Here is a 25,808-nt window from a genome sequence, read left to right as displayed (position 1 = left end):
GTAGAGAGGGCCAGATATACCCTTCCATTAGTATCTTTCTTAGCATTGTCTTGAATGCGAAATGTCCGCCACAAATCCCCTCATGATTTGCCTCAAGCACATGCATGATCTCAGCTTGCCATGGGATTCTTCTCAAGACTAAATCTGCTCCCTTCATATACAAAACATCGTCAATAAGACAATAAGGTTCACAAGTCTTAACAAATCTATACTGCATGTTCATCCAATTCTGTCTGATGCTCAAGCTTTGGAACTTGAACATCCCTTCACTGAAAGGGAATTGTCTGATGCACTGAGATCCTGTGGCAGATCGAAATCTCCAGGATGGGATGGTCTCACTGTTGAATTTTTTCTTGCATTCTGGGATCTTCTTAAATTCACCTTGCTGCAAATGGTAAATACAGCATGGCAAAATCAGCAGATGCCTTTGTCAGGGAAAAAGGGTCTTCTCAAGCTAATTCCAAAAAAGCAGCTATGTGATTCACTGGGTGATTGGAGGCCAATCACACTCATGCCAGTCATTTACAAGATCATTGCCAAAATGGTGGTTGATCGGATTAAAGGTTATTTGCATGATGGGTTGCATCCCTCCCAATATGGCTTTGTTCCACGTCGCCATATCACAGATAACATTGCCAATGCTTATATTGGGATTGAATATGCCAAATACACGCAGCAAGATGTTCTACTCTTGCAGGTAGATATTGCAAAAGCCTTTGACACAGTTCAATGGGATTTCATCTCGCAAACTATGCGAGCTTTGGGGTTTGGACAAAAAATGCAGCAGGTTATTTACTAGCTTTACAGAGATAGCAATGCGGCTTGCATTATCTCTGGGGATATCTCTGATGAGTGGACTCTTCGTTGTTCAGTCCGCCATAGATGCCCTCTCAGTGCTTTACTGTATGCCATTGCTACTCATCCTATGCTGCAATATATTGATCATCTTGTGGCTACAGGATCACTTCATGGCTTGGAATTAGATGCTAATCGCAGCATGGTTGCTCAAGCTTATGCTGATGATTCTTTCTTTACCCCGAAGAATACGCCCCATGATCTTGCTGCCTTGATGCAGGCCCTCTCTATTTATGGTTTGGCAGCTGGTCTTCATGTTAATTTTCAGAAGTCTAAGCTGCTCCCTTTGCATTCCAAAGACTGGCATAGTCTATTATGGCCCGGGGATATCATTCCACCCACTCAGATTGTTTGTCATCTTGGTTACCCTTTGGGGTGGGAACTCACTCGCCGACAACAAACTGATTGGGTTTTGGCTAAGCTTCGGAAAAAGTTTGAGTATTGGAAACTGGCAACCTGGCCTTTGCACGTTCGTCTTCGAATAGTGCAGTCCATCCTTGTGGCAAATATTCAATTTTACTTGCCATTGATCATGTTCACTAAGGCAGATCTTACATTTTTCATGTCTGTCTTTATGGAACTCTTCTGGCGATCCAAACATGGCAGAAAATGTCTCAGGCTGCTTTCGATGCATCACATTTGTTCTCCCAAGATGCATGGTGGATTGAACATCACGGATATTCATGTGCATATTCTTGCCCACAGGGGGAAAATGTTGCTGCAATTTCTGCAAGGTGATCAGCCTTGGGCTCTTATGATTAGGACTCTGGTCACTCATATCAGTATTTCTACGTTTGGTCATTGGCAACTCGATCACTGGGATTTCTTTTTTGGCTGCACTAATGGCACTTTGCCTGGATGCCCTTTTGTCTCCCGCTTGCTTCTTGACTGGAAGCATGTTCTTTCTCATCTGGAATGGAATGGACGGCAATCTTTGCTTGGGAATTCTTTGAGAGCTGAAAGCATTCACTCGTCGAAAGTCTTTCAGCCTCCCTTGGCTTTATAGGAACCTTGACGTTCCTACTTTGTCTCGTTTAAAGGCATCACCTCGGTTGCTGATGTTATAGATGATGCTGGTACTGTGCTCCCCTTTTCTCTAGCAGCCACTACATATGGATTGGGCTCTCATTATCGTCTTTTGTGGCGACAAATTACTTCTATGCTTTCGCCCTTTGTTCTTATTCCTCCTTTGGAACTCCAGGACCGACTGGAAGATTGGACTTTGACTTCTCCAGGGTCCTCTTCTCGTCCTTTGAGGCTATCTCAGATTACTGTACCTACATTGTATAAAATCCTTTTGCCTCAATTTGGGTTGTGATTCTGTTTGGCGAATGCATCGCCCAGCCAAGTGGTGGAGGAAAAGATTACAGCAACTTTGGGCCTATAAAGTACCGCTTCGGCAACAGGTTTTCTTTTGGCGAGTTCTTTTGGAAGTGTTTCCATCTGGACAGCTATTAGCTCATCGACACATTGCTCCTGCACTTTGCCATAGATGTTCTGCTTCTTCGGAGACTGTGCCTCACTTGTTTTGGCATTGTCCGTGCTCTTGTGAGTTTTTTTATTTGCTTCAACAGCACCTGCGAGCAAGATTTCCATCTGTTCCGTTTGGGAAGTTCTTCTGGCTATTTGGGTTTCATCCATCCAGACCGGAGTTTCATCTTTTCTTCGTTTGGGTTCGCTACTGGGCACTATGGACTTTATGGACATATAGGAATTGTAAAGTCTTTGGTGATCCTACTTTCTCTCTGTTTGGCTTTTTTAGGCGTTCTCTGCAGCAATCTTTCTTTGATTGCTTGCAGACCCGCTGCATAGATCATGAGGTCTTTTTGGCATATACTGAAATTTTCAGTTGATGTAATTGTAGAACCTTTCTTTGAGGTTCCTACTCATATAATATAATCAATCAATGATTTCACCCAAAAAAAATTGTCTACACACACGCACAGGCGGGTTGTGATGTGTTAAGTAGTCGTTCTCTTCATGATAGTCCATACATAAAGCTTTAAACCAAGGATCTCATCATGAATAATCTCGATTATTTACAATGGCATCCCCACTTAAGTCATTAGCAAGACCCACAAGCAAAACCCATCTCTTGGAAAAGGTGGACTTGGCCACCGCGACTAGAGCTAACTGGTGAAAGTCCTTTCAGATTCATTCCACCAAAGCGCCTAAAGCCCCTAACTCAGATGAAAATCCCGAGAGAATATACCACAAGAATGTAGATTATAGCAAGCCCAAGCCTATTCCCAAGCTCAACTCAATCCTAAACAATAAGAACCGATTAGATGGAAACACAATAGCAATTTACTACAACATTCAACTTCCCAAAGTTCCATTTTAATTAGCCTTCAACTTAAACATTGAAGGTCTACATCTCCTTGCCAAAGCACATATCCACTTTTCTTACCGATTGAAAAAAAGAAAAATAGCACACAAACGAGGAAAAACTTGTCTAGCAAATAAAAAGGCAAGGTGCAAGAATGCCACGTAAGTATGGAACTACAAAAAAATTGGGCTCCAAAAAACTCACCCATAATACGGAAACCATTGCAAAGCACTGTGGTAAAAAAATCTGCATTCCACAACATATTCATTGTGAATTAAAGACAATTTAGGCACCAAAAATCATGCCTTGGAAAAGAAATCGGCTTTATACAAACAAGCTTAATAAAAAATATAAGAGACTGACACATACACACAAACCACACTCACAGACACAAAACTTCTCTTAAGTAGACATAAATGTATTTGATTGGAATTTTAAGGAATGCATCTTTTCGTCAATGGAAGCTCACTCCATAAGTAGAGCCATCATTTCAAACTACAACCAGACACAGTGAGCTTGATCCATTGCATGCTTAGAATGGAATCTAAAATACAAAAGCCTCTCAAAACTGAAAAGGCCTATTTTATGAAATGATTTACAGCGTCTGCACATTGCAAATCACTTAAAAACAGCCTGAGAGCTTAAACCATCATTACTAATGGATCATAAATGCCTTCACAACACTTTCATGAGCATAATCTCATTATTACTGGCTTAGCAAAAGTGATTTCTTTCGAAAGCTGCATTGTTTTGATCACGAAAAAGTAAAGCAAATAAAATAAAAGCTTCTTGACAGAAACAAGCATGGCCTAATTTCAATCAGGATTCTCTCGAGCAGTCAGACTCCAAATACAAAGGAATAAGGCGCTTGGTAAGGTTTAAAAGATATCACAATAAAAGTATAGCTTTCACTCTTTTTTTGACTCACCTTTCTGTGATTGCATTTGTTTTTTTCCTTCGAGAATTAAAGCCATGTCTTCTACGCCTCTTTCGAGATTGCCACTCACTTGTTTCCTATGTTCTTCTTGAAGAAAATGTAGGATCAAATGAGCAATGGACAGCCCATGCCCAATCATCCTGAAGATCATGTGCATGTGAAGCATCTTCTGGCTCATGGGATTCAATAGCATGAGAGGCATTAACTGTCAATCCTACTTTCTTTTTCTCCGAAGCAATGCGCTTCCTGCATTCTGAAATGTCATGTCCAGGCTTGCGACAATAGTTGCATCTTTTCTTCTTTGACAAATCTGCTGTATTTTTAGATGCATGGGAGGAATTGCAGCTGCTATGCGCAAATTAGTCAAAGAAGAAAAGATGCAACTATTGTCGCAAGCCTGGACATGACATTTCAAAATGCAAGAAGCGCATTGCTTCGGAGAAAAAGAAAGCAGGATTGACAGTTAATGCCTCTCATGCTATTGAATCCCATGAGCCAGAAGATGCTTCACAATGCACATGCTCTTCAGGATGATTGGGCATGGGCTGTCCATTGCTCATTTGATCCTACAGTGGTATCAGAGCCCTCCAAAGGAGATACTACCAGCCACGCACTAAGTTCGAGGTTTCTAAGGGCTGTTCCAGCTATGCTCCAGCTGTCTTTTGCACTTCAACCTGCTGCAGCAGCTTCGTGGTTTGTTATACTCTACCTACAGAGGCCTTTTGAGTCTCAGTCCTAATCTCAAAGGACCAGAAGCTGATTCACAAGCAACATTTGCAGTATTTTACTGTTTTTGACAGTTTTTACTGTCAAACCCTAATTTCCAACAGAAAAATTTAGGGCTTTTGACATCTGGACCTTCAACCTGTCAATACAATACTTTGGACAAGGTTGACAACTCAAATCCTTCCAAAAATTGAAGTTTTCAGTTAATTTCAGGTTCAGGACTGTCACATTGTGCCACATCATCGACTCCTTTGCAATTTGCACTCTCTCTTTTGCCTATCGATCCTACAGAAAATAACCAATTCATTCATCAAACTTTTGAAGTTGCTCCCTTGCTACGACTTGACACACACTACTAACTTCTAAGATGTATAATTCAGCACATTCAAGAAAATATGTACCAAGTCTACATCATCCAATTCCTCTCCCAGTTGTATAAGTTCATTTTGAATCTAATTTACCCTGGAGCTATGACCCACGATAGACTCTGTTTCACCTTGCTCAAGGTATGAAGCCTATTTTTCAAATCTAAAATTATGAGTCGTTCTAGCTGCATAAAGATCCTACTAAACCCTCCAACCTTTGAAGCAGTTTTACAATTCTCAATCTATGGGGGCTCATTATATAGCCAAGTCTCATGTCCACTTTTCTGATCCGGGATTGTTTCAAGTTCCACGATTTGTAGGGTTTCTTAGATGTGTCTCCAATAGAAGCAACCAAAAGCCATGTGCTACAATTTTCCCCAAAAAAGGCTTCTATTCATACCTGCATCTAAAAATTACTTTGCTAGTGTGCAATGAATATGAACCAAAAAATAAATAAATAATTGTTGATCATGTAGCTTAGGTACGCCCAAATGTGATCCCTTATTTCTTAAAATTTTTGGTGGTATATCATAGTTGATGGTTCTGTATGTGTGCGCGCACATGCACATATATATATATATATATACAGATAAATGCAAACACACATGCATACATATAACCTCTCAATGAAGCTTCTAGAGCCTAGGATGATTACAAGTACCTTAGGCAAAAGAATCTTTGGTGGCGGAATATACTAATACAATCTGTGAGCTAACAATGAAGATTCATGATCCTTTGCCACAGTTTCTTCAAGTTAAAGATTATATCTTTGACTTTCAATGATCGAATCAAGATAGCACTCAAAGGCAAGTATGCAAAGCACTGGAAGATGCAATTGCTATTGCATTAAATTATGAGAATATCAAACTCTAAACGAAGGGTTTTGGGCATTGACCGTCTCAATATGAGTACCCAAAGAAATCGATCTTTGAAGAGAGTTTGCGAAGAAAGAGAACAATCACCAACTCGGTAATCAAACCAAGACAGTTAAGGCAATGGACAGTGGTTCTCAACTAAGTACACCATAGGGTGAAGATAAAAGTTTTGCAGTATGTCTTCTTTGACTTATGAACAGAAGAAGGCAAGAACAGAAGGTTTTTGTTTTGGGTGTCTTTAGCCGCATAATGGAAAGATGGCCCAAAGAACAAAGATCAATGCATGGCCAAAACGGTTACCTCCTTTGGATTATAGATGACCTAGCACTAGAAAGGGCTAGAGGTATAGATAGTGGTATACTCAAAAGAAATGACAAGGTTGTAATACCTAATCGAAATGATTTTTTTTTTTAAATCATTTAATCATAACATGATAGTCCACGTGCGGAACATCTAGGAGTTGAAAAGACAAACAAACTTGTACAATTCTTTTTACCAAAGATTAAAAACATATTGATGAATATGTGATACTATGTTTTTCATGTCAACATAGTAAGGTAGAACAGATGAAGCCACTTGCCTTTTAGTGGGGATCAAAGACAGATGTTCAAACAAAGAGAGTAGTATATGTTTCATTAAGGCAAAGTACATGAACAAATAGTTGCTATTATTAGATTTTGTCTATAACGATAAAATCCAAGAGGACAAGTCCACTTGATCTGACGTATGATTATAGATCAATGAATCCAACTACATTTGGCATACCCAAATAATTGCCTAGGGAAACTTTATAATCGAGATGTGAGAAATGCTAACACTAGCAAAAGTAAATATCTACCCAAGTTATGGATAGAACAAAAGCGTACACGGATGGAAATACATCTTTCAAAGGGAGTGAGAAAGGAGAAAGAGTTTTTCTTAAAGTTCACTAAGTTATTAACGATAGGACAAGGTGTTAAGTCATCACCTTGACCTTGTGAGCCATGATTTTGAAAAGAATAGGCAAGGTGTCCCCCATGGGGTGGTGCATCTACCATTTATCATTTAAATCGATATTCACAACCACGTGACTCAATAATCAAGGGGATTTGTCATGTTATAGGATATAAAGGCATGGCTAAGGAGAAATGCATGTTCAAAACTTGAGGATACCCACGGTGTAAGTTACATGGCATGGACTTGCTCTATCAAAGGCTACTTGCAAATCAGTTTACCACATACAAGGAGCTTTTCTAAGTTTTATCATCGAGCACGCTGATTCCTAAAGAGGAAACAAACGTTACATTTTTGTTTGAATGTGACACGACTTAGATGAATTGTTTGACAAAACTCTTCAGAGAGACCATGAAATGTTTTGATGTACATAAATGTATATATTGTGTGTGTGCACACGTTGCGTACAACGCCTGTGTGATGGGTATTTTTGTTGACAGAAGGTTGCAAGGGCCAAGAGGTGGCATTTGCCTTACACAATTTGACCAATTCAATATACACAAAAGCTCATACTTCATTTGATTCAGCGACCTAACATCTCTATTTTCTCAAATACGATAAGAAAGAAGCCCAACAAGTTTCATACTTGCCAGCATCTATAAGAATGTTGCACATGCCGTTTGACGTGGAGTATCGAATGACAACGCTAGTGTTGCGCCGCCTGTTTTTATTCCCAATTTGTGTGGCTGGCCAACAAACCTGAAAATGCCCTAACACACCATTTTTGCATGTACAGGAAAATTAATTCAGATCTCACAATGCTCGCTGATTCTTAGAGATAAGAACAGTGCCAATCTTTTCAAAGTTCTTCAAAGCTCATGGTAACAAGAGTGCACACACACATCTCTCTCTCTCTCTCTCTCTCTCTCTCTCTCTCTCTCTCCCCCCAACACTCCTTCCTCGACTCCCTCCCCCTTCTTCTACCTCCACCTTCGCTCCAAAATGCAAGAATAGGTACAACCACAAGATGTGCATAAGATAGCTTTTCGCACTACATTCGGGTTATATGAATACTTAGTGATGCCTTTTGGGTTGACAAATGCTCTAGCCACATTCAATAGAATAATGGATCGCATCTTCCGAAAGTACAGGCATTTCATGGGTACTTTCTTTGATGATATCCTAGTCTTTTCAAAGACAGAAGAAGAGCATAGGGAACATCTTGCTTTGGTATTTCAAGAACTTCGAAATCATCAGCTTTTTTTCAATAGCAAGAAAAGTGAATTCTTTTTGGAAGAGATCCATTATCTGGGGCATATAATATCCAAGAATGGGATACACATTGATCCTGCAAAGATCCGAGCCATCCAAGAATGGCCTGAGTTGAAAACTGTGCATGAAGTCCGTAGTTTTCTGGGACTTTGCTCCTATTACAGGAGATTCATCAGACATTTTGCTGATATAGCAGCTCCACTACATGACCTTACTAAGAAAAATGCAGCCTTCACATGGGGAATATCACAGAAGAAAGCATTCAATACACTCAAGGAGAAGTTGACTACAGAGCCTATTCTTGTAGTCCCAAACCTTTATCAACCTTTTGATGTTGATTGCGATGCTTGTGGAGAGTGTGTTGGGGCTGCATTACATCAGAATGGACATGTAGTAGCATACGAGAGCCGAAGATTGCGTGATGCTAAAAGATATCTGGGAATCTATGAAAAAGAATTGTTGGTTGTAGTTCATGCTGTGAACACATGGAAGCACTATCTTTTGGGTGCAGATTTTACTGTTAAAACAGATCACCAAAGTCTAAGATATTTTCTAACTCAGACAAAACTTTCCGAGAAACATATGAAATGGGTAAATATGCTGTCAATGTATCATTTTCAGATTGTCCATACCCCAGGAATTCGGAACAGAGTGGAAGATGCCTTGTCCCGAAGACCCCAGGTCAACAATGTAACTATTGCTTATCATCAGAACCTTGAAGATATGAGGGAACAATATACTAATGCTGCAGATTTTGGTGAGATTTTACAGCAAATGCAAGAGGGGCAGTCCACCAGTCACTATTCCCTGAAAGATGGGTATTTAATGAAAGATGACTGCCTATGCATCACCCAAGAGATGAGGAAAAAGATTTTGGAGGAATGCCATGCACCTCCCTATGCTGGACATAGAAGAATTACAGCAACAACTGTAGCACTACAGAGGTATTTCTTTTGGCCACGGATGCGGAAAGATATACATCAGTTTGTTACTGAATGCCTTACGTGTCAGAAAGTGAAATATGATAGACGGAAGGCACCTGGCCTACTTATGCCTCTTCCCGTGCCTCAGGCACCATGGGAAAGTATTACAATGGACTTCATTTTTTATTTGCCAAGATCAAAGTCGGATTTTGACTATCATTGATAGATTCAGCAAGCAAGCTCCTTTCATTCCAATTCGCAAAACCATAAAGACAGATCATATGGCTAAGCTTCTCATGGCACAGATCTTTAAGCATCATGGTATGCCTAGGTCCATTGTCAGTGATCGAGATCCCAGAATGACCAGTCTATTCTGGAGAGCTTTATTTGACAACATGGGGACGAATTTGAATTTTTCTTCTTCTTTCCATCCCGAGACAGATGGTCAAAGTGAAGTAGCAAATTCTATAACATTGGATGTGCTGATATGCTACGTGGGTGACCAAGGTTCAGACTGGGAAAAGTACCTACCATTGGTAGAGTTTGCTTACAATAATATAGTACACAGCTCTGCAGGGAAAGCCCCCTTTGAGGTCATCTATGGAAAGGTGATTCTGCCACCTATCCTGAGGACCAAGGACGAAATATTTGCAGCTGATCAGTTTGTGAGAGACCTCCAAACAGCTTACAGCCAAGTCCGGACAGCAATCAAAAGGTCTCAAGAGAAGCATAAAAGAGCTGCAGATAATAAGCATAGGAGACAGTTAGATCTCAAGGAAGGGGATTGGGTACTTTAAAAGTTCGAGAAAGCTAGGCTCCGCAAGTTTAAAGGCAAACAGAAAGTGTATGCAAAGTTATCTTCCACGTATAATGGCCCTTTCAGGGTTACAGACAGAATAAATGAAGTTGCATACAGGTTAGCATTGCCAGAGCATTGGAGGATTCACAATGCATTCCATGTGAGTCTTCTAAAGAAATTCCAGAGACCAGAGCCTACAAAGCCAGTATCAAAGGATCCACCAAAAGTGGATGAGCTGGAGGAGGTCCTTCAGCCATAGCAGATTGTGTACCATACTATACGCAAAGGCCCTCAGGGCAAGGAGTTTTATAGGTATCTTGTAAAATTCAAGAATTATACGGCATTAGATGCCAAGTGGATGGATGAAGACATGTTGTCCGATCATCCACAGCTTCTGGATGTTTACAAAGAAGCTTTTCAGTTGAGGTCAACTGAATAGAAGCCGAGGGGATGTCACCACAATGTAAATATCCTAAGTCAAAGTACAGTTGATCATTTATCTCATCATAATTAAAGAGTTTTTATATGTGTTAATTATGCTCAAAGAGTTCTTTTAATGGTCAAAGAATTGACTACAGTCAAAGATACTTGACTCTAGTCCAAAAAACCTTACTTCGGTCGGAGAGACTTGGTTCATTACCAAGAGGGTTAACTGCCGTTAACCAGAGAACCACAGAGCTGACTACGGTCAGAGAGTGTTGACTTCGGTCAACGAGACTTGACATGCGCCAAGACAATTAACAAGATGTGCCAACTTCGGTTGGAGAGACTTGACTATAATTAAGGCGCCTTAACCCTTGGTCAAAGCCCCTTAATTATGATCAAGGGCATTAGCTTCGGTCAACCAGAGAATAAATATATATTTTTATATTTGTTATGTGTGCACATGTGTTCAGTGGGGACGCCCACCGTGACTAGAATTAGTCCACCATGTGTTATTTGCATGCAAAGCGCTAACAATTAATGGGTACCATGGTGGTGCGCTCTAATTAATTGTTGCAGGTACTAGGAAGAGTTATTTTCCTAAGCGCTACGGAGCCTAACAAGCATCTAGGAGGCTGTTCACGTGACCAAGTGCTTCAAAGACTCCAGAGTTGCCCTTAGTGGCATGTAATTAGGAAAGTAATGTAAAATTTGACGAGTGGCTTGTTGCCAAGAAAGAGAGCCTAAGAGCTCATGTAATTTCATTCACGTTTTGGATTTTGTATAAAACAACTTCCACGCTGAACTCATGTACTGCATTTTTCTCTCTAATGAATAAAAACCTTCAGGGGGGTCCAGCCCAACGATTGTCTTGGGCCCTAGTGTATCTGTTGAGAGAGGGAGAGAAAATGAGAGTGTCTTTGCTGTCTTTTACGAGGAGGATTACAGAGGCTGAGGATATGGCATTTGCTTGATGCTTTGTCACTTGTTTGTACATATGTATACAGCTATGAAATGTCTTCCTTATAATGTTCAAGGCCTCTGCAATGTCAATAAACAGAGGCTTTTTTGGCATTATGTAATTTGTGGGTTGACTATTCTCTTCATCTGTCAAATCATGCTCCTTTATGGCTGGAGCTATGCTTTGCTCATGTAACACGTGACTTGCAGCCGTCAAGTGTTAGAATGCTTCATGTAAATAATGCTTATCTTTCTCACAAGGAATTTCAGGAAGCTATCTTACTTGCTATCCGACCTCTTCGATTGCATGCTTATGAGGACTTGGATTATGCCTAGGAGAGTTTTGGCTGTCGGGTTCAGGTGTTTATTAACGATTATGGCCGGTGGCATATGGCTGATCTACGACATAATATACAAAAGGCAAAGCAACAATGTCAAAGCCTCACTCATATTAGTCATGACATACCTCTTATTCAGCATGAGTTGGATACTCTTTTGGCAGCCCAACATTTCTTGACTTAGGATGATCAAAGAAAGTTGCATAAATGGCAAATTCGAGCCAAGGCTAAGCCTTTTTTGGACAAAGGTTGTTCTTCCAAAACTTTTTTCAAAAGCTTCCATACAGGAAGACAGAGGCAGTCAATTCAAAGAATTAAAAAACAGGATGTTTGCTAGACCCATTCTCAATCTCAATTGAAAGATGCTTGCGTACAGCACTTCAAAAGCATTTTCTCCAAGCCTTTGTCTTCTTCAAATCAGTTACAAATGCAATGCAGATTTCTGGATTGTATCAGCCCGATTATGAATTATGATGTTTCTACAGACATTGAAAAGTCATTTTCGGCAACTGAGCTTGATGATGCTTTGGCACATTTGGCAAGAGGGAAATCCCCAGCTGGGATGGTTTAACTGTGGAATTCTTTGTGGCTTTCTGGGCTGAGTTAAAAGATATTATTTTGCAAATGATTAATTTAGCCTGGCAAGAGCAGCACCTTCCTCGCTCCTGGAAGCATGGCATGGTGATCATGCATAGCAAGGACTAGCTACTATGACATTCCCACTGACGTCATCAGCGCCCAACAGTGGGTGTAGACCATAGTATAAAAATATGCTCTCACACATACAAATCCACACACCCACACATACTTGAGCATCCATTTATACAAAGTCTTCATACTCACACATGCAAGTGGATGTTGCAAAAGCATTTGATACTATTCATTGGGACTTTATTTCTAATACCATGTCCAGGTTGGGCTTTGGACCTAAATTGATCCAAGTGATCTATCTTCTATATTCAGCTTCTACTTCTCAATGCTTAATTGGCACACACTTGTCTAATCAAAATCTTTCGTCTCACATTAGTTGTCTAATCAAAATCTTTTGTCTCACATTAGTTGACTAATCAAAATCTTTTAGTCTCACATTAGTTGTCTAATCAAAATCTTTCATCTCACATTATGGTCCTTGGCGTGTCAAAGGACACTATCTAGTCAGATAGCTAAGAAGACATTGCCCAAGTAAACTCTTGGGAAGATTAACAATTTGATAGATTACACAAAGATAACATTTACTGTTGAAAGCATACGATTGGCATTCGCTTATTTGGCCTGGTCAGATTTTACAGCCAAATCAGATTGTCAGACATTTGGGCTATCCTATGGGCTGAAATATCACTATAAAACAGCAAATGGTATGGATGTCTAACAAACTTTATCAGAAATTGGATTATTGGAAATTATCCACATGGCCTCTGCATGTTCGACTCAGGATTGTTCAATCTATTATTATAGCTCATGTTCAATTCTATCTACCACTTTTACATTGGAATTCCAAAGACATAGATGCTTTCATGTCACATGCGATGGAGCTTTTTTGGAAGACAAAATCTTGCAAGAAGGGCTTGAGGCTGTTAAGGATGCCTGTTGTATGTTCTCCGAAGCTGCATGGGGGTCTCAACATACTTAACATTCATTTTCATATCTTGGCCAGAAAGATTACCATGCTTCCTACATTTTTTCAGCAAAAACAGCCATGGGCTATCATGCTAGCTGCTATGTGTATGAACATGAGAACCTGTGCTTATGGGGATTGGATTACGGATCATTGGGAGATGGTCATTGGCAAATTTCAAGGAAAGATTTCTGGTTGTCTTTATTCATCTTCATTACTTCAAGATTGGAAGCATGTGCTTTCTAAAGTTAAATGGTCTCCTGTTAATTAAGCTCAGCCTAACTCACTTCGTCAAGAAAGCATACACTGGAGTTCAGTGTTTTACATCCCTCTTGCTTTACACGAACCAGTTCGGGCATACAATCTTATGAAGCTTGGGATTCATTACATTGCAGATGCAGTGGATGATCAAGAAAATATCTTATCATTTCCGGATGCTTGTCGTCATTTTCCTCTTGGTATGCATCATCATATTGTATGTAGGAAAATAAGTGATTTATTGCAGCCCTTCCTTCCAATTCCTCCATGTGATGGTTCTCATAGACTTCAGGATTGGCAACTAGTGTCTGATACTCCAGGATTACGCTCGCTTACTTTGCAGGCTCTTACTTCTATGCGATCTTATAGGCTGATTTTGCCTCCTCCATGGATTGTCCAACATGGGAATGCTCTTTGGCATCTGCACAAACCTCTTTCCTAGTGGAAGTCAAATCTCAGAGCGTTTTTTCAGTAGGGGTCACTTTCGCTAAGCACAGGATTACAGCTCCTCATTGTTTGATATGTTCCAGTTCTTCTGAGACTGTTCCACATCTTCTATGGTTCTGTCCTAACTCCAAAGCTCTCTTGGATCGTATTTCACACTGTCTTCATCTATGTTTCCCTACTCATCGATTTGCGAAATATTTATGGATCTTTGGGAAGTTGACTTCAGTGCAGGCTCAATACTCTCACTTTTTTCATTGGGTTAGATTTTGGGCACTCTCGACTGTTTGGAAACAAAGGAACCAGGTTTTCTCGGGGCAACCATTGCTCCAACCTTACAAGTTTTTCAAAGCCTCATTACGACAATCTCTGTATGATGCTTGTCGTGAGGATGACTTGGATGTATCTTCTTTAGAGGTGTTTTCCCACTCCTTCTGATTTTTTTGAATAGTCTATTCTGTAGACTATTCTCATTGTAAAAAGCTTTTCTACTATAAATACAGTGGTTTCACCCCCAAAAAAATGTGTGTGTGTGTATGTGTGTGTGAGATGTATGGGGGGGGGTGTGTGTGTGTGTGTGGTGTCTGTGGTGTGTGAGAGAGAGTGAGAGAGGAGCGACCTCTGCCCGTTCAGCCCCGTCAAACCCCCCCGTACAGCCTTCCCTTTCTGTCCGTACATCCGTACGGCCCCGTACAATCTTCCGTCAATGCCCGTGCAACAATGTCCGTCATCCGCACGGCCCCGTGTGGTCTTTCCGTACAGGTCGTCATCCGCACCCCCGTATGTTGGGGTAAGTGCACACTAAGTGTACTATTTCCCTAGTCTGCATTTGTCTAATTCTAGTTTAGTCTTTGTGTCTTGAGTATGTGCCATGTGGCACCTCTACAATTATCCCATAAGCACTCTTGCTTTATGTCTTGTACTTTGGCCCATATATTCATGGGTCACATCATTGCAATCTATCTATCTAGCTTGTGTCTTGTCTACACTCTTCTCAAGGTACTTCTTCTCTTTCAATCTTGTTATTATTTCACTTCTAGTTTTCTAGTTTCTAGTTCTTGCTTCCATATTTCAACATGGTATCAGAGCAAGGTTGATCCCTCTTCTCTCCCCTCAGTCTGTTGTAGCCATAGCTACCTCTTCTCAGATTTCTCCCCCGCTCAGCTCGTCGCCTTCTCCAATCTTCTGCCCGTCTTCTCCACGCTGCTGCCGTTCTTGCTGTCGCTGCAGATCTGCCCGGCATCTCTCTGCCAAATCTGCTGCGCAGTTCCGCTCTCTGCCAGATCTGCGCAGATCTGGCACTGCTGTAGCTCCTGCACCTGCATCAACGAACGAACTTTCGAAGTACAATCAAGACTGTCTGTGCAGTCCGTACGACTATACGGAATTTGTACCTGCACAAACCGCACCTCCGCAACTACTGTTCGCGATCTGCGCCATCATCACGGAGATCTGCGCCATCTATTCATGACTGCACGAGAGCTGCTCACGTCTTCCCTACGGCATTGCCTTGGAGCTCGCGCTCCTTTTTGCGCCTCTGCCTCTGCCTGGGATTAAGGTACTATGCATTGCCTCTTTCAGTTTGCTGAGCAGTTCCCTTTTTGCTAGTTCCTCCTGCTTCGATGGGCTGTCACATGCTATGGCCTGTGAGAGAACCGGCTTCTTAAATCTCTCCTTTCATTTATTTTTGCAATAATTGTAAGGGAATAGACACTGCCCTTGCATCTTAGCAAGAGGTAAGACCTTCCCACATGGCATCTTCCTCTCATTCTCTCATGTCTATCGACAAATTCAATGGGTCCAACTTTCATACTTGGCAAATCAAAATTAAGTGCCATCTTATGAAAGAAGGCCTTTGGGACATTGTTCACCGTGCTGCTCCCGAAGATCCCGACATTGAGCAAGCTGTCACTGTCAAGAACGACAAAGCCTATGCTATCATCTTGCTCGGTCTTGGAGATGATTACATTCATCACATCTCCGACATACAGTCTGCTCCTCAAGCATGGATCACTTTGGATACCCTTTCTGGACCCCGATCTAAAAACTCTAAGATTGCACTTATGATCTCATTCTTTGATCTACATATGCAGGAAGAGGCTACTATAGCCTCTCATGTCAATTATCTTCGCAGTCTTATGGTTCAGCTTGCATCAGTAAAGTCTCCCATCTCCGAAGATATTGCTATTGCTGTGCTTCTCAAAAGCTTACCTGACACCTATGCTACTCTTGTCACTACCTTCAAGTATCACAATAATCCTTCTCTTGAAGGTATCATCAATGCTCTCCAAGAGGAAGAAAGAACTCAACAACGAAAGGTAACTGACACTGCATTTTTTGCAAAGATAGGAAGTTCTAAGGTAAGAAAGCCTTGCACCCATTGTGGCAAAACCAATCATATGGAGAAGGACTGTTTCAAGGCTCATCCATGCACCATTTGTGGCCGTGATAATCACCGGGAGAGGACTGCTACTCCAAACCCTCTACATCAGCCCCTGCATCTACCTCAGCCCATGTTGCTGCAACATCTCCATCAGCTGATCCTATTGTTCCTTCCTCACATGATGAGAAGTGGGCTTTCTGATTACTTCTATTTCTTGTCTACCACTTTGACCGCCGATGATGTAGGTCAAGGGGTTCTAGTGTCTTGGTCTTTCTGTTTGACTACAGTCAGTCTTCTGTCTATCTAGTCTTGTCTGTCTGTCTATTTGTCTATCAATCTGACTGTGTTTTGTTTTAGATCCATCTTGTCCCTACCCTTGTGGACCCATATGAGGATATCACTTGAGGAGGGGTGTCTCACGATCTTTTGTCTGTCATGTCTTCTATCTTGTCTCTCAGTCTATCAGTCTTTATTTCTGTCTTCTAGTCTTGTCTTTTTGTCTTACTCCTAGTGTCCACTTAAGGAGGGTGTTGGAGATAAGTGCACACTAAGTGTACTATTTCCCTAGTCTACATTTGTCTAAGTCTAGTCTAGTCTTTGTGTCTTGAGTGTGTGCCATGTGGCACCTCTACAATTATCCCATAAGCACTCTTGCTTTATGTCTTGTACTTTGGCCCATATATTCATGGGTCACATCATTGCAATCTATCTATCTAGCTTGTGTCTTGTCTACACTCTTCTCAAGGTACTTCTTGTCTTTCAATCTTGTTATTATTTCACTTCTAGTTTTCTAGTTTCTAGTTCTTGCTTCCATATTTCAACACCGTATAGGTGGTTGCTGTCCGTACACCATACGGTTTCCCTGCTGCAGTCCATACAGATTCCGTACAGCCCTGCTTTGATTTTCCGTACAGGTTTCCTGCTTCCAGCCGTACATTTTCTTACAGTCGGCTGTACGATCATATTTCGTACAATTTTCAGCCGTATAGTTTGTGGGTCCTTCTATGCAATTTCTTCACGGGTTTATAGCCCCTGAGTTTACTCCTCCCTCTTTTTTTCTCTAGCTGTCTATGCCCTTTCTGTAACCTCTTACAAACTTACCTTTCTCCTGTATAAGCCCTTTCCGCTTTCTTTCTTTAGTTTCTCTTCCTCTTCTCCTTTTCAGAAAATGGCAGATTGTCCATATGAAAAGACTTTTCAAAAAGAAAGATCGGTCCAAAGCAAAAAGCAAAAGCAGGTTATGGGTTAGGATGACTCTTTTCGTGCCTCTGCAGAGGCTCAACTACTATATGAGGTGATGCACGAGGGGTTTGAAGATACCCGAAAAAGTTGGAAAGATCCAGTTCCCACCACAGGCATCGTGGTGGAAGTGGATGATATTTTTGATCCAATCAAAGAATATGCCAAGCATGCCATCATTATCTTTTTTCCAAGACGTATGCCTGCTGTTGCGAATGTTGGTAACTGGTTGACTAGAACCCTGGGCGGTTGCTATGTCAAAAAAGTTCACTATGCAGCAAGAGGCTTTTTTGGAGTGATCATGGCAGATGAAGAGCACAGGCAGATTTTATTGGAGCACTCTCCTCTTTTCTATGGGCAACAGATGGTTCATGCGTTGCCCTGGTCTCCCACCAAAGATTATCACGCTTTAATCCGACACAGATGCCCTGTTTGGGTGTTAGTTGTGGACTTCCCTCAATGTCTGGCTTCTCTTTTACCAAAAATTGCAGCATCTCTTGGCAAAGTGGTTTGTCCACCACGGCCTAATGGCAATTCAAACAGATTTTGTATTTTGTGGGACACAGATAATCCAACCCTAGATTCTTATTCGGTCACAGTGAATAATGTTTCGATGGGCAGTGCCTTTTATAAACTGAAATGGGATCTCTTTGCAGGTGCTTGCTTTGAATGCAAGAAGTTTGGGCATATGGCTTTGCAATGCCCTTCACATACTCCAAAAATGCCAGTGCAGGCTGATTTGTTACCGCCTCCGAGCAAGATTTCTACTACCCCCCCTCTTTGATGAAGACTAAGGGGGTGAAACAGTGTTTTGCTGTCCAAGACAAAGGGAAAGCACCAGTTGCTTCAAATGGTGAAGTTCCTCCTTCTGTGCCTTCGGCCTCTCATCGTCAGGCAAAGGAAAAAACTTTGAATGATACTTGGCAAACCCCAAGAAAGGTCTTCTCACCTAGGACACCTTTGCCCTCCCAGACTTGGAATGGTGCTTCCTCTCAAGGCAAAACACTGGCTGAAAATTCTAGTATTCGTTTGACTTGGGCTGAGGTGACTGCCAATCGTACCCTCTTTCCAAAAGAGGAAGTTGCTGCCTTATTGTCTTCTCCTCAGGCTGAGTTTTCTTCTTAGAGTCGAAGCCCAGATACTAAGGTGGGAATGCAGACATAGAAGGCATTTTTGCTGCTGTACATACCTGTCCTATACCTGTAAATATGCTTGATCATCTCAAATGTGTCACTTTGAATGTACAGGGTTTGTGTGATGGTCGAAAATGGGAACTGATCTGGCTGAATATACACCAATTGCAGCCTAATATAGTGGCTTTACAAGAGCATAATCAGCATATGTATGCTGGCAAATCTGGACAATTCGTTGGTTATGACATTTCTATGCTGGAGAGCACTCTTTCTCTGGGGTAGCCTTTTTGGGAGGATTACCAAAAAGTGAGCAGAGAAAAGCGAGCAGCCCCAAATAAGCGAGCAAGATTAAATAGGTTTCAAGCGAGCGAGAACCTCATCCAACATCTTATTCCCCTCAATATCATTGGAACAATTGATGTGATCATAAGCAAATTAAGCATATTCCAACCATGAAGGCATGCCTGAAACTCACAATTAACTTCTCTTTCATCCCCATACTATCAATTTGAGTCGTTGTGGAGAGGTAGAGACATAACAATACATAAAATTTGCGATAAAAAAAGCAAACACTACTCAGATTGAACATCCACACAACAAGATAATGATAGATCACAAGGTAGAATATATGACTGAAAATATGTAAACATGATCATGTGCTACATATACATATCATGTCTTTTATGTTTGCAGAAGATCATCCATACATTCGATCCAAAAACATGGAAACAGAACTAACTATGTCAAAAGAAAAAAAACACATTTTCATCATAAGGATTAATTTTGCTTAGTGAAAATACCTATGTAATCTGGACAATACTATGCTTTAAAAAACTTAGGGAGCCAAAAAAGGATTTTAGCCCTCCATACTTCTATTATGACCAATGTCTGAATGATAGTTCTATCGGAACTAGAAATGAATGCATCTAACCACTATGTTGAGTGCTCATCCAGTATCCTGTAGACTATTATGTTAAACTCAATACGTGACCACAAACTCAAGCATAAGAGGAGCATAATTGGCCGACACTCTGTAACTAGTATCCTGCTGCATCTAACGAAAAATATGCACCAGGCATTAACAAGCTTCTATTTCCACCCCTATAAGCAAACTCGTATCCTGTAGTATGAAAAACTTTGAGGAAAACATTGCACTTAATGCATCAATTAAGCCAGTGACTACTCATGATGCACAATCGAACAATCATCAAGGAAAGTTTAGTCAAGCAAGTTGAAGCAAAAAACCAAATATCTATTTGGATCTATGCTGTGGCGTATCCGCCAACCATGAGTAGAAAAAAAACCTATGAAAAAAGCAAAATAGGGATTATGCCACTCTACCATGATCACTTCCATGCTACAAATAAGGGAATACATAGTCGTTTTAGGGTACTTTTAGGGTTCATTCCCAACCACTAAAAAGAGAGCCAATGCTATCTATTTGTATTCATAAAATCTTTATGAACATTATCATGTTCAATATAAGGATAGGAGCCAGCTCAATGGGTAGTCTTAAACAAATATAAATACTATTCGAATTTTAACCTTATGCAAAAGCTTTTTTTTAAACACAAAGTAAAACTTGATTATACATATAGATGGGAATCAGGTCACCATTGTAAGTATGTATTTAGTAATTAAGTTGAAAATATTCCCTTAGAAAAATAGCTCAATCAACATAGTACCCATATTATATATCCAAAATTTATAAGATCTCATTCATACCAAATGTTAGATTGTTTTCATCACTTGTCATGAGTACTAACCTCAATTGGCATTATGTATTTGGGTCAAAATAGTTTTTAGTATAGGATATAATGGAGCAATACATTTATGTAATATCTAGTGATCATAGTTTCTAATATAGGATAAAATGGAGCATAGAGTAATCTTGTCATTCAAAAATGATAATATACCTTCCTTGACCATATACAAGTATCATGCATTCATAAAAAAAGTTAGTCATAAACTGCAATATAATGTGCCCATAATGCATGTACATTAAATTTTCACATGTTAGAATGTGAGAAAGGGAATAATTTAACTATGAAATCAGGGATCAATGTAAAGGCACACATATATGCTAAGGGTCCATCTAATACAATATTGGAAATTGATGTGAGTATAAGTGTATGCATCCATCGGTGATGTATATGAGTGTATGCATCCATTTGTGATGTATATTGTTGTACTAATCCATGGTGCTTTACCGCTTGAGTTGTTTGTAGCGCAATTAATCACAACAATGTTGTATTTTTTAAAAGAAAAATGCCATAAAAATTTCATGCTGCAAAACACACACAAAAAAATGGCATTTGTAGCATTAATCCAAGCATTTCCTACAAGTAATCTCCATCCCTCCCTTTCCTGCTTACTCTTTCGGCCACCTCCACCCTCTTGTTGCCCTTCAAGACTGCCTCTTGCCTCCTAGCCTCCTTGCTTCCTCACCTCCTCACCTCCTTGCTTCTTTGCCTTCTCACCTCCTTGCATCATGCTTGTTGCTACCAATTCCAAGGCTGTCCCTCCCCTCATTGGCCAGCTCCTCTACTCCTCACGTCATCCTTCTCCTCATTTTGGCGTCTCCAATGAATAGCTTGGGGGTCTTGTTTTTGGAGGGGGGAAGCATAAGAATGGCAACACCTTAATGCACTGTCATTTTTTGTGCTTTTGCCACCCAAAAACAAGACCTGCAAATCCGTTGCTTAAGCTTGAATGAGCCTCTTGATTTTGGGTGTGTTAAGCCATTTTTGACCATTATACCCCCAAAATCAAGAGGCTCATTCAAGCTTAAGCAAGGGCTTTGCAAGCATTGCAAGTCCAGTAAATGAAATCAATCAGATTAGGAATTGGCAAACTCAATTTGGGAATGGTCAGAAATACTTTGTCTTTGAATAATGCCTTGGATCATGGGATGGGGTCCCATGAACTTGCTGCCTGTGATGACGAATGGTTCTGCCCTCAACTAAAGGTGACGTGTGTAGTAGTAAAAGGATAGCCCTCATGGAATCTTTAAGGGGTCTTGATTTTGGCCATGATTTGCACATTCTAGCACTTGAGCCATACATCGATTTCCAACACTTGAGGCATATAGTGGCTTTGCCCACGCAACGTTTCCAGCTGCAATCCAAGCATCAAGCAATCTCATATTCTGTATCCAGAGACATCATGAGGGGTAGAGCCTCTTTTTGGTAGTCTCACTAGCAATATGTATTGAAAAAAAAATGTATTCAATTATTATATTCTTCCTTGCTATATGAATGCTCTTAATGCATCCAAATTGTAGAACTACTTCAATACTACTTGTTAGTTATATTGTATAATAACCTCCATATGTATGCTCGTGAGACAACAAAAAGAGACCTGGCAACCCAAAAATGATAGCGCATTGATGCGGTGCCATTTTTGGGCTACCAGGCCTCTTTTTTAATGTCTCCTGAACATAAGAACAAGCACTTGTGTTCCTTACCTTTCTTTCCAATGGGGGTCTTGATTTTGGGGGTGTATGCCAAAAATTGATAAACAACATTATTTGATGCATATAGTTTTATTAAATCGATAAAATAGGCATGAAAACATCTAAATTGGCTCTTGCCATTTGATTTGATGTATGACATGACCCCATTTGGATTTGTAATTCCAAAGATACGGGGTCTTACTTTTAGGGCTTGAATGCCTGAAATAGGCAGCGCGTCAATGTGCTGCCTATTTCATACATTTAGGCCTCAAAAGTAGGACCCCATGTAGGACCAAATGAGGTCCTACTTTTGAGACCTAAATGCATGAAATAGGTAGCACATTGACAAGCTACCTATTTTAGGAATTCAGGCCCTAAAAGTAGGACCCCGTAACTTTGGACTTACAAATCCCAATGGGATCATGTCCTATATCAAATCGAACAACAAGAGCCAATTTAGATGGCTTTCATGCCTATTTTCTCCATCAATCAAAACTGTATGCATAAATATATACATCAAGATATGCATCAATATATGCATCAATATATACATATGTATGTATGTATATATATATATATATATATAGATACATACATACATACATACATGTGTGTGTGTGTATACACACAAACACACACACACACACACACACACACACACATACATATATGTATGTATATACATACATATATACATACTTACATACATACAGCAAAATGGGGGTCTTGATTTTGGGGGGGGGGGGTATGCCAAAAATTGATAAACAACATTATTTGATGAATATAATTTTAGTTGATTGAGAAAATGGACATGAAAACCATCTAAATTGGATCTTGCCATTCGATTTGATATATGACATGACCCCACTCGGATATACAAGTCCAAAGATATAGGGTGCTACTTTTAGGGTCTGAATGCCTAAAATAGGTGACGCGTTAACGCGCTGCCTATTTCATGCATTTAGGCCTCAAAAGTAGGACCCCATTGGCAACACAATGGGGTCCTACTTTTGAGGCCTAAATGCATGAAATAGGCAGCGTGTTAACGCGCTGCCTATTTCAGGCATTCAGGCCCTAAAAGTAGGACCCCGTATCTTTGGACTTACAAATCTAAATGGGGTCATGTCATATATCAAATCAAACGACAAGAGCCAATTTAGATGATTTTCATGACCATTTTCTCCATATATCAAAATTGTATGCATCAATATATACATCAATATATGCATCAACATATACATACATACATACATACATACATACATATACATATATATGTATGTATGTATGTATGTATGTACATGCATATATATACATACATACATACATACAAACATCAAAAGAAAGACCCCATTGGTTTCCCATGTCATGCATTTTGTTGTCTCATGAGCATAAGAACAAGCACTTGTATTCTTTACCTTTCTTTGCAATGGGGGTCTTGATTTTGGGGGGGTATGCCAAAAATTGATCACCAACATTATTTGATGAATATAGTTTTAGTTGATGGAGAAAATGGACATGAAAACCATCTAAAGTGGATCTTGCCGTTTGATTTGATATATGACATGACCCCATTTGGATATGCAAGTCCAAAGATACGGGGTACTACTTTTAGGGCCTGAATGCTTGAAATAGGCAGTGCGTTAACGCGCTGCCTATTTCAAGCATTCAGGCCCTAAAAGTAGGACCCCGTATCTTTGGACTTACAAATCCAAATGGGGTCATGTCATATATCAAATCAAACGGCAAGAGCTAGTTTAGATGGTTTTCATGTCCATTTTCTCCATATATCAAAATTGTATGCATCAATATATACATCAATATATACATATATGCATCAACATATACATACATACATATATATATATATATATATATATATATAGATGTATGTATGTATGTACATGCATATATATACATACATACATACATACAAACATCAAAAGTAAGACCCCATTGGTTTCCCATGTCATGCATTTTGTTGTCTCATGAGCATAAGAACAAGCACTTGTGTTCTTTACCTTTCTTTGCAATGGGGGTCTTGATTTTGGGGGGGTATGCCAAAAATTGATCAACAACATTATTTGATGAATATAGTTTTAGTTGATGGAGAAAATGGACATGCAAGCCATCTAAATTGGATCTTGTCGTTCGATTTGATATATGACATGACCCCATTTGGATATGCAAGTCCAAAGATACGGGGTACTACTTTTAGGGCCTGAATGCCTAAAATAGGCAGCGCGTTAACGCGCTGTCTATTTCATGCATTTAGGCCTCAAAACTAGGACCCCATTGTGTTGCCAATGGGGTCCTACTTTTGAGGCCTAAATGCATGAAATAGGTAGCGCGTTAATGCGCTGCCTATTTTAGGCATTCAGGCCCTAAAAGTAGGACCCCATATCTTTGGACTTACAAATCCAAATGGGATCATGTCATATATCAAATCGAATGACAAGAGCCAATTTAGATGGTTTTCATGTCCATTTTCTCCATATATCAAAATTGTATGCATCAATATATACATCAATATATACATATATGCATCAACATATACATATATGCATCAACATATACATATACATACATACATATATATATATACATACATACATACATACATACACACACACACACACACACACACACACACACACACACACACATATATACACATATAGGTATATATGTATGTATATACATACATATATACATAATTACATACATACAGCAAAATTAGGACCCCATTGGTTGCCTATTTCATGCATTTTGTTGTCTCATGAGCATAAGAACAAGCACTTGTGTTCCTTACCTTTCTTTGCAATGGGGGTCTTGATTTTGGGGGAGGTATGCCAAAAATTGATAAACAACATTATTTAATGAATATAGTTTTAGTTGATGGAGAAAATGGACATGAAAACCATCTAAATTGGATCTTGCCATTCGATTTGATATATGACATGACCCCATTCGGATATGTAAGTCCAAATATGCGGGGTGCTACTTTTAGGGCCTAAATGCCTAAAATAGGCAGCGCGTTAACGCGCTCCCTATTTCATGCATTTAGGCCTCAAAAGTAGGACCCCATTGGCAACACAATGGGGTCCTACTTTTGAGGCCTAAATGCATGAAATAGGCAGCGCGTTAACGCGCTGCCTATTTCAAGCATTCAGGCCCTAAAAGTAGGACCCCGTATCTTTGGACTTACAAATCCAAATGGGGTCATGTCATATATCAAATCAAACGGCAAGAGCCAATTTAGATGATTTTCATGTCCATTTTCTCCATATATCAAAATTGTATGCATCAATATATACATCAATATATACATATATGCATCAACATATACATACATACATATATATATATATATATATATATATATAGATGTATGTATGTATGTACATGCATACATATACATACATACATACATACAAACATCAAAAGTAAGACCCCATTGGTTTCCCATGTCATGCATTTTGTTGTCTCATGAGCATAAGAACAAGCACTTGTGTTCTTTACCTTTCTTTGCAATGGGGGTCTTGAT

At 40.0% G+C, this 25,808-nt stretch overlaps 1 protein-coding gene across 3 annotated transcripts in view; it reads right to left on the bottom strand.

Moving 5' to 3' along the window:
- LOC147884918 (Metallo-hydrolase/oxidoreductase superfamily protein) overlaps window positions 1-25,808 on the bottom strand; it is a 122,764-nt gene that overhangs the window by 63,121 nt on the left and 33,835 nt on the right. For 2 of the 3 annotated variants that reach the window (XM_087397539.1, XM_087397538.1), the window contains exons 3-4: window positions 7,667-7,779; window positions 3,389-3,430 (exon numbers count right to left, since the gene is read on the bottom strand). In XM_087397539.1, coding sequence (XP_087253665.1) covers window positions 3,389-3,430; window positions 7,667-7,779 — 155 coding nt within the window. Of the gene's footprint in view, window positions 1-3,388; window positions 3,431-7,666; window positions 7,791-25,808 lie in introns of all 3 variants that reach the window. The other variant, XM_087397540.1, reaches the window with a different exon arrangement.

The sequence above is a fragment of the Dipteris shenzhenensis genome, chromosome 26 (assembly GCF_047967505.1).
Source record: "Dipteris shenzhenensis isolate YYH24624 ecotype China chromosome 26, Dip_SZ_1.0, whole genome shotgun sequence".
Classification (NCBI taxonomy): domain Eukaryota; kingdom Viridiplantae; phylum Streptophyta; class Polypodiopsida; order Gleicheniales; family Dipteridaceae; genus Dipteris; species Dipteris shenzhenensis.
Note: the sequence above shows the minus strand (reverse complement) of the source record. Positions and strands in the feature narration are given on the sequence as shown.